Source organism: Aspergillus ochraceoroseus (assembly GCF_002846915.1).
Source record: "Aspergillus ochraceoroseus IBT 24754 chromosome Unknown P175scaffold_3, whole genome shotgun sequence".
NCBI lineage: Eukaryota > Fungi > Ascomycota > Eurotiomycetes > Eurotiales > Aspergillaceae > Aspergillus > Aspergillus ochraceoroseus.
In genome coordinates, this window is record NW_024468478.1 from 1,994,175 (window position 1) to 2,007,099 (window position 12,925).

General features: G+C 42.1%; 4 protein-coding genes across 4 annotated transcripts; 2 read left to right on the forward strand and 2 right to left on the reverse strand.

Annotated features, from left to right (window-relative positions):
* Nucleotides 1-1,767: 1,767 nt before the first annotated feature.
* P175DRAFT_0477731 (putative 2-hydroxychromene-2-carboxylate isomerase) lies at nucleotides 1,768-2,682 on the reverse strand (the record flags this gene model as incomplete). The annotated part of the gene is made up of 4 exons (XM_040895329.1): nucleotides 1,768-2,029; nucleotides 2,111-2,394; nucleotides 2,448-2,547; nucleotides 2,608-2,682. The coding sequence occupies 4 exons, from the start codon at nucleotides 2,680-2,682 to the stop codon at nucleotides 1,808-1,810; spliced, it is 681 nt and encodes a 226-aa protein (XP_040753350.1). The 3' UTR covers nucleotides 1,768-1,807.
* A 2,071-nt stretch (nucleotides 2,683-4,753) lies between these two features.
* On the forward strand, nucleotides 4,754-6,347 carry P175DRAFT_0545661 (uncharacterized protein; the record flags this gene model as incomplete). The annotated part of the gene is made up of 5 exons (XM_040900395.1): nucleotides 4,754-4,827; nucleotides 4,885-5,177; nucleotides 5,239-5,462; nucleotides 5,520-5,899; nucleotides 5,954-6,347. The coding sequence occupies 5 exons, from the start codon at nucleotides 4,754-4,756 to the stop codon at nucleotides 6,345-6,347; spliced, it is 1,365 nt and encodes a 454-aa protein (XP_040753351.1).
* Nucleotides 6,348-7,680: 1,333 nt separating this feature from the next.
* Nucleotides 7,681-9,232, forward strand: P175DRAFT_0457199 (uncharacterized protein). Its single transcript, XM_040894650.1, has one exon. The coding sequence runs from the start codon at nucleotides 7,863-7,865 to the stop codon at nucleotides 9,147-9,149; it is 1,287 nt and encodes a 428-aa protein (XP_040753352.1). The 5' UTR covers nucleotides 7,681-7,862; the 3' UTR covers nucleotides 9,150-9,232.
* P175DRAFT_0436220 (uncharacterized protein) lies at nucleotides 9,220-9,618 on the reverse strand (the record flags this gene model as incomplete). Its single annotated transcript, XM_040893788.1, has 1 exon — nucleotides 9,220-9,618. A coding segment is annotated over one exon (399 nt), but the record flags the coding sequence as incomplete, so codon positions are not given.
* Between the last annotated feature and the right edge of the window lie 3,307 nt (nucleotides 9,619-12,925).

Here is a 12,925-nt window from a genome sequence, read left to right on the forward strand (position 1 = left end):
TATTCAGAGCACTAGTCCTGAAACCTTTTAGTTATGGCAAGTTGGATCTTCTTATCGAAGCTAAGTTCAAGCAACATTAGCTCTGAGTATAGAACTAAACTAGGGATAGAATTACCCTAGCATTATTTAATAAACCAGACAAACTTCTATCCTAAGCCAACTACTAAGACTATGGTAGTTAGCAGGAGCAACACAGATTTCAATCGCTAACCGCGTGGTTCCGTCAAGGTTGGCCGGATTAGCAGGCGCAAGGCAGATGAGGTTTGCAAACAGTAGCTTCAAGTATTATGCTAGATCCAAGACCTAAATCTCGGAAGGGGGGAAAGGATTTAGATCTCTTAGAGGATGGTTTTGTGGAGGATCTAAGTGACTTGAGAGATCAGGATCTCTGTGCTCTCACTGCCCAGGACCACATCTCCCCAGTCCCGGGGGTTTTTCTGACGACCAAAACTCTTGATAGCCCGTATTGCCGATTTTTGTCCCCAGGGGAAAGGAGTAATTGCGAGCAGTTTCGATGCAGTCATCCCCTCGAGAAACAGGGCAGGACATTCTGCGGACCCAATACCAGAAAGAGATATGGAAGAGAAGAAAGGAATGACTTGGTCGATCTCGCTAAGCAGGGGCAGGAGAGGGTGGTCGACTTCATCAAAGGCACCCATCATCAATGCGGCTATAGAGACAGAAGACTAGGAAGTTAGCAAAGCTTGGCAGACAGGGGCTGAACTAACGGAGGAGATCATGGAGGGGGACTGCGGGAAAGGGACTGATGGGACTTTTGTTGTTGTATTACTACTTGTGGGTATGAATGTTTAAGGACCTCAGGACTGTGGAACTTAAGCGCTGTGGAGCTGACAGCGGGGTGGTGGGGCGGTGGGGCGCGGGAGGGTAGCGACAGCCCCACGCACTAGCAAATAGCGCTAGGCCTACTTAGAAAACTAGACTTGATTATATAAGATAGCGATAATACTATGTAGTTAAATGGTCGGTCCATTGGCGGACATAACTACCGTGGTCAGGATGTATACCTACCTGAGGGGAAGATAGTGTGTAATGGTTATCTTGAATTATAAAGCTAAGCTATTCATGTTTCCAAGATTGCCAGCATCCTAAAATAATACCCAAGAAAATAGGTTGTGAATTGCATGAGCCAAAACAGCCGATCTGGAGACAAATCCCATGCTGCTGATAAAAAGGAGAAGAACGGGCTTCAGGGAATTCAGGCCAAAAAACTAGTAAACAAAAACATACAACAGTCAGGATTCGCATGTGGTCACCCACCATACTACTAACTGACCGGCAAGTGGCTTAAGTACGGCTGAGCGGACGGGAAGCCCTGTTCTCCACTTCCTATGGTCGTATGTGCCAGAAATGTCTTGATCATGGGATATATAGTATGCAATCTGACTGCGAGCTAGACTGAATATCAAATACATCCATGGGAATCGCCGATTTCATGTGGCCATGCTTTCGGTTTAACTGGGATAGGTACAAGAGTAGATTGATCTCACCCTCGGCCCTTATCATACTCAAGATATTTAAAGCAGAGTGCTACGGGTATTGCTTGTATATACGCTTTGTAAGAGAACGCCGCTCGTTACGCATTGTATTGTTGAGGTTGGTGGAAAGAGGATGACCCTCGCTTATACTAGTTAATCATTACTGTACAGCTCTTACATATCGGCAAACTACATATTTCTGTGGAAAAATCTCTAGGCAACCGAGGGACAATTCAAGTGACCTAGCAGGTTAATACCACTCTATATCTTAATATTATCCGATCATACCTCTATAGAACCCATATAATATCTTAAGGGGAAATAGTTACCCCGGGTATAAACTGAGCCAACTCCTCCCGGTTCTCAACCAAGCCGAGAAACTCGACAACCTGCCAAATTCTATCCACTCCCCAGAAGCAGTTGACTTCCCCATCGGAACTGGTGCATTCAAACCATGGAAGCCCAAACCCTCCCGACTCGAACAACTTTTGCGTGTTTGATTGCAAAAGGCTTTTGATACCGGCGTCTTCCGACTGTTGAACAGGTTAATTATGCAGTACAGCACGTACATGTGCAGAATACCTCCGCGTATTTCCAGAAAAGCGAGGACTTACAAGATCTAACATAGCCTTTGCATCAACCTCGCCTAGAATTGCTGTTAGAATAGGTAGAAAGCTGTCGAGCTCCACGGTCCGGCCGTTCCCTTTTGCCCATAAGGAGTCATATAAGGCGTCGATCGCAGGGGCGAGGCTATCGGGCGCATCCCGGGATATAGCACAGAGAACTTGCTGCAGGGGGAGTGTGTTTTGCGGGAACCCCTCCGGCACCTGTTGCCCCATCGGAACACGGAATCTATTGGCCCAGCTGAGACGTTCGCGGTTGATCCATGCGTACTTGTCTGTGATGAATTAGTACATACATACATCCTAGCAACACTCTGACAGGTACAACTTTTGACGGCAATGGGAGGCGTATTGCTGCATAATTTGAATAACCCGCCTAGGGAAATCGGGACGTAGTTGATTTTGCATGTCGAGAAAATAGCCGAGTGCTAGGAGAGCCGGCCATTATATCAGTTTTATACCATTTCCGTTTCCAAACGCAAACATACCCGAAGAACATAATAGGCGATATAACTGAAGGGACTGACAATGTCCAAGTACAGAGTAATCGAAGGGGATGCCATTGTGACTCACTGAATGGGTGCGTTGTTTTCTGGATGCATCGTGGGGAGCGGCGGGTGATAATTGTAGTCGGTAGGGAGACGTTGATTTATTGATTTCTCATCATATCCGCACCAAAAAAATCTTGGGGCTCAACACTTGATGCTGCCTGTATTTGACTTGGTTTGTTGAGATTATTATTAACGTGCAAAATATATGATTAGTGAACCCTTTATAAAAAATAATGATGTTCTACTTTATCTGTAACAGATTGTGCCATCCTCATTTGTCCCAACAATATTATGCTATCCTACATACATAAAGGGTGACTCATCGCTGGTGCTTTTTGCATTATAGGCAGCAGTATGAAGCTGTGACAAGGCTATGGTCTGACTTTTACTTATTAGGATGTTGAACGCTACACTACTTATGGCAGTAGTAGCACAAGTTGTATGGGCCGGATGTAGTTGCTTGGGAGAGGCACCAATGTTGATGCTAGAGACAAGAATAGAGAACCGCACCACATTAAGCAGCAAATACGAGTGAACGGATAATACAGTGGCTAGAAAGATAGATGGAGAGTGATTTATTTACTTTAATCACTCCCAGCCAGGATATCAGATCATGTGATATGTATGCCCTATTCAGAAGCGGAAGCCTGATAGACAGCACTATGACTACAGTATCTATAGCTGCATCCGTGCTTGGAGATAGTTAGCTCATGAGAATATTACAATGCCCATTTGTTCCCCAGTTCAGAGTTCAAACTGGGTTCACAGGGGAGCTTTGTCCTTGGCCTAGGCAGCTGTATGGCGATTCGCCTGTGGTTATCAAAATGATGGAACCCCTATACCTTGGTTCTGTAGATCTCTTGCACTATAAAAATAAAATAAGTTAGGTCTTTAGTAGTGATTGGTTCGGGTTCAGGTTAACCTTGAAACCCAATATTTGGATTCGAAGTTTCAGCTCGAACCGAACCCGAACCCGAACCAACTATACTACCTAATATACACACAAGAAATCAACATAATCCTTCAATTCAACAGGGTTTGAAAATTCTATCTATGCGTCCGGGCTTCTCTCAGGCATACTCTGTAGTAGTCGAATGCACTATTGCAATTAATAAAGGCTGCCTTGCTCATGCTTCAGTTTGTGCCGATCTGAGCTGCGCGATATGAACGGAAGGCAGAATCTCCTGGGGATACTATCCTGGACCTTTATTTTCTCTGATCATCATTTAGAGTGGGGAAAAGGCCGAAAATATGTTAGTCTGGAGCACCTCCTTATGCTATGGTTCTGGCCGGTGCGCGCTAGGAGAAAGAACAAGCTACTCTTGCCTCTTGCCTGGCAAAATTCTTATTGCCAAGGTTTGTAGAGAGACTAGAAAAGATGTAGCATTACTAGTAGTATAATAGAGAAGACTTATGCCGGACTAGCAGCTGATGCTACAGTGTGACGTGTCAAATGAAGTTAACCATATCTTCCTGGGAGGGATTGAAGGATCTTGAGGGTTTCTGTTAACAAAGCAGAGATCATGCTTAGCTCGAAGCAATAGAAACCCGTACATAAGACACGCTAAGGAGGATTGTTTGGAAATGGGAGACAATGACTCCCGAGCCCTATGCGACGGAGACAAAGAGCCGTACAATTGCGGATTCTTAGCCGAAACTCCCTCTATAGAATTAGGCAACCACACTGAGAGGTAGCATTAAAGGTAGTATTAAAGGGGCAAACTGTTGGGTATGAGTATGGAGCGAGTGGGGACTCGAGTTGTCCTGTAAAAAGTACCAACCTGCTTCATAAATCTAAACCGAGGTTTCGGAAGGAGAAGCTGTAAAAGAAAAACTCAACTTTCATGATCGGCAGCTTAATTTCCTCACAAAGGATGAAGAACTCTTGCTACGAAACAAAGCTTGAGGGCGACAAGGAACGGATCATACGGACAACATAGTTCTCCTGGTTCTTTGTTAAATGGGCCAGTCAACCGTCCCTCTTATATAAGGCGGTCCCCGACTCGATGGTCCATCGTATTCCCAGTATTTGCTCTCATCCACATTCATTTTGCTTCCCTGTTACTCTTTTCTCGGTTTCCTTATGAAGTCACTCATTGCGTTTAGCTTGGTGGCCATCCAGGCAGTGTCTGCCAGGTATGGAATGTACATTGACCAGTTAAGTATACTCGTTCCCTCCCCTCCCACCATCTGGAACTAACCAGTGCATAAAAGATGGCATGTGGCATCTTTAGCCAACCGGAACTTGACCGCGGGAATTGACCATGTGATTATGGCCTTTGCCGAGTCAATATTGTTCACCAACCCGACTCCGGCGAATTACACTCCTTTCGCAAGCGTCGAGAGCATGCGTGCAAGGTTCGACCCCGGAACCAAATTCTCCCTAGCCATTGGGGGATGGGGAGACAACGCTGGCTTTGACCTGGCTGTCACCAATGACACGACGAGGAGAAGATTTGCGAAGAACGTTGCCCAGACGCTGGACCGCCTTGGCTTTGATGGAGTTGGTATGCTGTCTATCTCTTAGAGCGAAACAAGCTCCTCCTTTTCCTTACTAACAGTCAGCAGATATTGACTGGGAGTACCCCGGCGGTAATGGTGCGGACTACAGACAGGTTCCGAATTCTAAGAAGACTGGGGAAATTAATCAATTCCCAAAATTACTGCACGAGATCAGGAGCGCAATCGGCAAAAAGGTTTTGTCGGTTGCTGTTCCGGGACTCAGGAGGGACATGATTGCCTACACTCCCGAAGAGGCCCCCAAGATCTGGGAGGTTGTTGATTTTGTGAACGTACGTACCACATGGTTTCATGACTGACTGCTAGGAACGCTTTGTTGACTGGTCTAGGTGATGGCGTACGACTTGATGAACCGCCGGGATAATATCACCAAGCACCACACAGATGTCCAAGGCTCCCTCGAGGCGGTTGACGCCTATTTAGAGTTGGGACTGAAGCCGTCTAAGGTCAATTTAGGATTCGCCTTCTACGCCAAGTATTTCAAAACTGCACCAGGATATAACTGCACCGCGACTCCCCTGGGTTGCCCAACAGCGGAGCTCGAAGCTCCGGACGGAAGCGACACGGGTAACTCTGGCGCCCTAACCTTTGAAGCGAGCAACTATTTATCAGTCCCTACTGATTTGTCAGTCACTACGGATGGAAGCTGCGGAGCCACTGTAGGCAAAAAATGCCCAGAGGGCTATTGCTGCAGCCTGTATGGATATTGGTTAGTGCAGTGAAACCTTTCCGTCATGTGCAGGAGATTTCTGACTGTATTTAGCGGTGCCACTGCGGATTACTGTGGCGCGAGTTGTCTCGCAGGTTACGGCAAATGCGATGATGTTTCCGTAACTACTTCGTGGGAAAATGCCTTGCGGAACGGGAAAGTTGATGCTAAAGCTGGAGGACAGTACTACTGGGACCCTGCCGCGACACTGTTCTGGACCTGGGACACCCCAGCTCTAATCAACCGGAAGTTCCAGGACATTATCGCTGCTCGAGGCCTTGGTGGTGCCTTTGCTTGGAGTCTCGGTGAGGACAGTCATGACTGGAGCCATTTGCAGGCCCTCCAGGCCGGCGTCAAGGCATTTCTGAGCCCAGTCTCTCCTCGATCTGCTTCTACGTCGCATCAGCGTCGCAAAGCCCACTACCACAAAGCTAGGACTTCGATATAGGGGCCTTCTCTAGAATGGTTTGCAATGGCTCCGTCAGCGTACTATTTCATCATACAGTGAAACCCACCGAAACACAGAGGTTGCATTGGACCAGCTAGTAAGAAATGTTATGGCTGTGAACAGAGGCTTGGAAGAGTGGTTAAACGAGCTTTATTACAGTAAGACCTACTTATTTTTCTTGGCAAGGATTTTTGAATATAGATTCCACTTATGAATTTGGCGCTAAATGTTTATAAAGTATACATATACTGTTTGTTCAGGCTTTCATACTGTAGCTGCTACCCCTGTATCTGCAAAAGAGGGAAGGTAGGGCAACACCCTATGGCCCGCTCAATAACATAACCATAGCCAGCGAGCAGACTCTCACTTACTATATATCCCATAACGAAGACATCTCTAGCACATACGACCATAGGAAGTGGAAAATAGGGCTTCCCGTCCGCTCAGCCGTACTCAAGCCACTTGCCGGTCAGTTAGTAGTATGGTGGGTGACCACATGCGAATCCTGACTGTTGTATGTTTTTATTATTTTTACTTGGTTTTTTGGTTTAGTTATTGCTGCCCTATTTCTGGTTGTTTGAGATACGCATCCACAAGCTAGATTCTTCTATAATAAAGCCTCTCCAGTACCCCTCAACTTGACTCTCGGAATGCGCTGTATTTGATTTAATTCCAAAATTACAGTGACCAGGCTAAGAGGTTAGTTATGTGGACATAAGTATGCACTGCCATGTTCATCTTAGTTAGATTATACCTTAAGTATACTCATATTGATCTCCGGTGCCCTACCTTTTTCTTATTCCGCCTCTTCGAATAGAGCTTGCATATTTAGGGTTATGAAGGTTCTCCAGAGGACCTTACCTTTTACCCTTAGGTGTCATATAGTTACTACATAATCCTTAATCCTATGGTCATAAAGGCTAGTTCTTGTTAGAATTTCATAGTAGGAAGATATTCGGGCATAGATAAATATAACAATTTCTAAATATAGTCTGCTTCGCTATCTCTTCCACCAACACTGGCATCATAGAGGGAGTCAACCGCACGGTTTCTGCAGGTTATAGTAGTTAATAGCAACAACAGTACACAGAGGCGAGTCCTTGCCTATCGTACGGCAAGTTATTAGGAGAAAACTAATAATATGAAAAATGTATTATACTAGTTACTAGTAAAACCCTTAGCCTATTTTTTATATTAGTGTACTGTATGTATGTAGTGCCCTGGCTAGCCCAGGCTAACCTAGGAGATTACTACTATATACCTGCCCCGCACCAACACGAAAATTTCATTTTAGCGGCTGGACCCGGATAGAGGAGGGATGAGAAAAGAGAAAAAAGGGGTTTTACGACTATATAGCCGCGGGGATAAGGGGAATTTTCCTCGATGATCGATTCTGAGAGTCGCAATACTCATCACGTGATACTATCGTCGCCTCTCTCTTGGGTTACAGAACACGAACGGAGCTTCTCTGTTGGCATTCTCGGGATTCATTTGACATTTGAATAACACGCGATAATGGAGGCATTCGATAAGATTCCATATGAAGTCCTGTTTAGGATCAATGCGTATGCAGCGGACTGGGTTGCTCTTGAAAGCCTTTTCCACGTCTCCTCGCGGGTAGGCGAGCTTTTCGCAGGCGAACCCAACAGCGAGGCAGACCCAGAAGCCATCCGCCTAGTTGAATCGATCCTTGCAGAGAACCCTGTCATGCGACATGAACTGCACCGCCACTTCCGGATGAGCATGAGACTGCGCCAGCCCTCCTTAGCGGATACTAGTTTCGCCGAGTTCATGGCTCGCGACTATTCTGTGTCATCCTTGACCTCCTCCCCCCCTTCTTTGATAACCCGAGCCATGTTACAGGAGATGGTGATTATCGCGACCAACATCCAACGGCTGGCGTGCGCCTGTTTAACCACCTTCTTAACCCGGCTTCGGAAGGTTCAGCCGCGGCTTCGGGAGTACACTCATGGACCGCCCTTCTCCGGTGCGGTGGGCACCGCGCCATACAAGCCACACGATTCCGGCCCTCCCTCATGGATTGAGGAGTATCGGGTCTACCGCGCACTCTGGCACTTGCAGCTGTATTCCGACCTGTTGGTTGTGGGTGACAGGCTGAACTGGCCCCAAAGTGACTTCGAGTATTTGCGAACTAGCCACGTGGAGTGGAATGAATTGCAGCCTATAGCTGGGGAGGAAGAACTCAAATGCATATCGGAATGCCTGGGGAGTCTCTACTGTGTTGATGTAGTTCCCACTACACAGTCCCCTGTCGAATCTGACAGTAGTGACATGCACCTTATCACTCAGGTCCCCAATGCCTCTCAACTGCAGTGCAAATTTAGTGTCTGGGCACCTCCATCTCCACCCGAAATTCCACACAATGACGATGATTATGGCAGCCCTAAGGATATTTGGGGCCAGGGACTGGAAAGGAGCAAGCATAATCGCACGGCCACTTACTTCAGAATGTGCCGGTTCCACAACATGAAATACAGAACCAAGTTTCAAGTCTGTAGCATTCAGGACTGGCGTCCATGGCGCGGACTGGGTATGCCGATGTGGGATCTCTGCCGGTTATATTGGCTGGGCCTCTGGCCTCTGGCGCACTCCCGCGGGCTAAAATGGCGGGCCAGTCCGACTGATGACGGAATAGATATTTCACAGGCTCATTGTCTGTGGGATGGTGTCGAGGAAGTACAATACCGAATGTCTGTTTTTATGGGGGCACGCATGGAGATGGAACGTCAAGAGAAAGTGGAACGCATAGTAGAAGATGGACATGGATTAGACAAACAATGAAGGCCATTTCAGGTCCCGTTGAATGTCCAGCTAGCTACCTAATTACAGCATAATGAGACTTGTCTGCCAATCAAGTACTGAACTGGAATATCATATGGTACCAATCCTCGTCATTACCCTCATTATCCTTTCCTGTAGTCGTCCAAGCCGTTACCGACACTGGGTATTTCTTTCCCAGTGACCCCTTGTGGTTTATTAAAAGCCAAGCCCCTCCTCCACCGTTGGGAGTGCCCAACAAGGCCAGTCCATTCTGATTGAGTAACACGCCGCCTCTCTTTTTCTGGTTGATGTCGAAGGACTTCCCAGGCCATGCGGGACAAGGTCCGCCACAGACAATCTTCAAAATGTTCAAAGTATCCGGGTTGACGATGTGTGTCCGGACCAGGTACTTTAATTTTGACACCGGGGTGCGGGTAGACTTCGCCAAGGTGGCCCAATTGATATAAACTACGTCGGACCATTTACTGATGAAGGTCGTCAAATGATGACAGTAGAAAGTTGACCGAAATGGATTCAATTTGGGTCTAACTAGGAAATAGAGAGATGCTTGGAGGAAGCATGGAGATCTAGAAAGAAACAATAGCCTTAAATATACAAAGTAGTCATGTGTTACTATCTTCTTCTTTATAGTAATGCTACTTTATAATAGTACTAGTTATATTTACTAAGTGTAGTACTCTAACACACCCCCTTTAGTAACATGTCCATTTTATAAAGCTATTTAGAGTCTATCTCTAACCTGCTAAAACCTAACCTCTTGATAAATTTATTAAATTTTATAGTTAGTAGTACTTTAGTTAGTCTATTAGCAATATTATCCTTTCTACCTACTATTTATAGCTAAATTCTGCTATTTTTAATTACCTCTTTAATAAAGAAGTAGCAAATATCTATCTAGTAAAGTATAGATATATAATTTAGCTTCTTTACTAAAGTAATAGTATTTATAGAATTAGTATATAAAGATATAGTATCTTTTACAGACTTTTTTAGTCTAATAGCTATATACAGCTTTTATAATTATATAGCTAACTTTATTACTATATCCTATATAATAAATTTAGTAATAGTTAAATTTAGAGTAACTAGTAATTACTTTACTAATCTCTATATAATTAGTACTCTAAATATAAAAAATATAAAGCCTTTTATTAATTTCTTATCTTTATAATCTATATAGGAGGTATTAATATATATATATAATAAATTATCTAAATAGCTTAAGACTATTATATAGTCTATGTCACGGTGCGAAGCCGTAGTACCTATCTAGTTAGATTCTGCCTTGACTGTCCGCCCTTATTCCTGTATTTAAGCCACATTATCCTTAATCTTATTATAGCTCTTTAAGCTATATCCTATCTATTACCTGATACCTACTATTCTGCTGTTCTATCTGGTTAGCTTCTAGTTAATAAATATCTAAATCTGACTCTGCCCCCTAATATTATGTAGCTCCTCTCTACTGGGAGTTAATTATTACTATTATGCCTGCCTTGCTGCCCATGCCATCTAAAGGCATGGAAACCCTCCTGTATAATGCCCCTAATAAATTAAGATAATATATTACTAAAATATACTAGTTCTCTACTACTATTATAAAAGAACTCTATAAATTATCTACTCTATATTCTACTATTACTAATCTTCTTAACTATATTTAATAGAAAGATAGTATAATTGAGTACTAGAAGATATAAGCTAAAAAAACCTAATAGAAGCTATTTAAAGTGCTTGCTTAAAATAATATGCTTTCTTAATTATTATCTCCTTTTAAAAAAGATACTAATATTACTGCCCCCCTTATTACTATTACTGCTCTTATTATGTCTATTCCTACTACTCAAACCTCTAAATAACTCCCTGACCCTGATAAGTTTAATAGCTAATAAAGTAATCTAAGATACTTTACTTCTTAAATCTACTAGAAGATAACTATGAACCTTGACTATTTTCTAATCCTAAATAGTAGAATAGCTTATATGACTAGTTGCCTTGAAGGAACCTTATATGCTTAAATCTTGCTATATATTTGAGATAGAATCTGTAAACTAAGTAATTATATTAAGATTTTAGAAATCCTGGAGAAAGTTTTTAGAGATCTAAATTTAGAAGCTAATACTTATACTAACCTATTCTATCTCTAATAAACTTACTATAAGTTTAGTATCTTTTTTACTAAATTTTAATACCTTGTATTAGAAAAAAATATGAATAAAGATATCTTGCCTATAATTCTAGAACAGGCTATTAGCTAAGAACTTTAAGAGATATTAATATACTTTAAGGCCCTATTATAATATTATAACTTTACTAATTACTTATAAAATCTAGAAAATTACTGCTACTATTATACAAGTACTATCCTACCCTTATTTATAAAGAATTTCTAGCCTCCCTAACCTATTTTAAAGCTAACTCCCACTACCCAAATTCCTATAGTCCCTATTAATCCTGTTATTACTGCTGCTCCTGCTAAAGACTTAATAGACCTATCTATTGCCTGTTACCTTAATTATCAAACCTAACACCTGTGTTACTACTGTAGTAGTACTGACTACCTAGTAGGCAGCTGCCTGCACCCTGACTAAAGACTAACCAGCTGTACCTCTATATCTACTGCTAAACTAGACCTGTATCCCCTATTAACTAGAACCCTGCCTGCTGAATGCCCTGCATTCCCTGAATTAGAAAATAGAGTATCCCTAACCTAAGCTATAATTAGGGATACCTCTAGTGCTCCCTCTACCTATTAAAGGCTGCGATAGCTGGAATAATAGTAGAGAAGGAAAGTTACTAATTTAAACTAATAATCTTACCTGTTAACCTAGAGACTCTTGATAAGATTCTGCTAACCTTTACTATAATTAACTCTGGAGCTAAGGGTAAATATTTTATAAATTATAATTAGGCTATAAATAACTAACTAAAAATACTATTATTAAAGAATCTTATCCTATTAAGAAGATTTAATAGTACTCTAGTAGAGTTTAGTAATATTACTTATTTTATTTATTTAACCTAAAGAATCTATAACTATACTAAAAAGGATGCTATTTTTCTTATAACCTAATTTATATACTTTCCTATTATTCTTAGCTTGCCTTAGTTAAAAACCTATAACCTCTAGATTAGATTTACTAATTATACTGTTTTATTTAAAAACCCTTATTATAGGAAGTACTATAATATACTTCTGAAGTTTATAAAAATTTTAATATTATATAATATACTGCTAAAAGCTTCTTCCTAATATCTTAATCCCCACCCTAAACCTCTAAAGAACTAAGATATTACTAGAGTCTTAATTACTACCTATACCATGTATACCCGCTATAGATACTGGATATTTACTACTACTATTACTAATATTGAAGCTACTCTAAATCCTATTACTATTACTAAATCTAAGCTATAAGAGCAACTACTCCCTAAGTTTATTAAGTTTTATAATATATTCTTACTAAAGGAGGCTAAGTGCCTGCCATCCTACTAATCTAATAATCATGAGATTAAACTACTACCTAGAAAAACTCTACCTTTTAGGAGCCTGTATAGCATGTCCTGAGATAAACTAAAAATTCTAAAGAAATAAATTAAAAAGAATTTAAAGAAAGATTTTATTTACCCTAGTTCCTTCTTTACTATATCTTCTATCCTATTTATAAAGAAACCTAGAGGAGGCCTATAATTTTGCATGGACTACCAAGCCCTAAATATAATTACTATAAAAGATTATTACCTGCTATTACTAATAAAAGAGATACTAAATAACC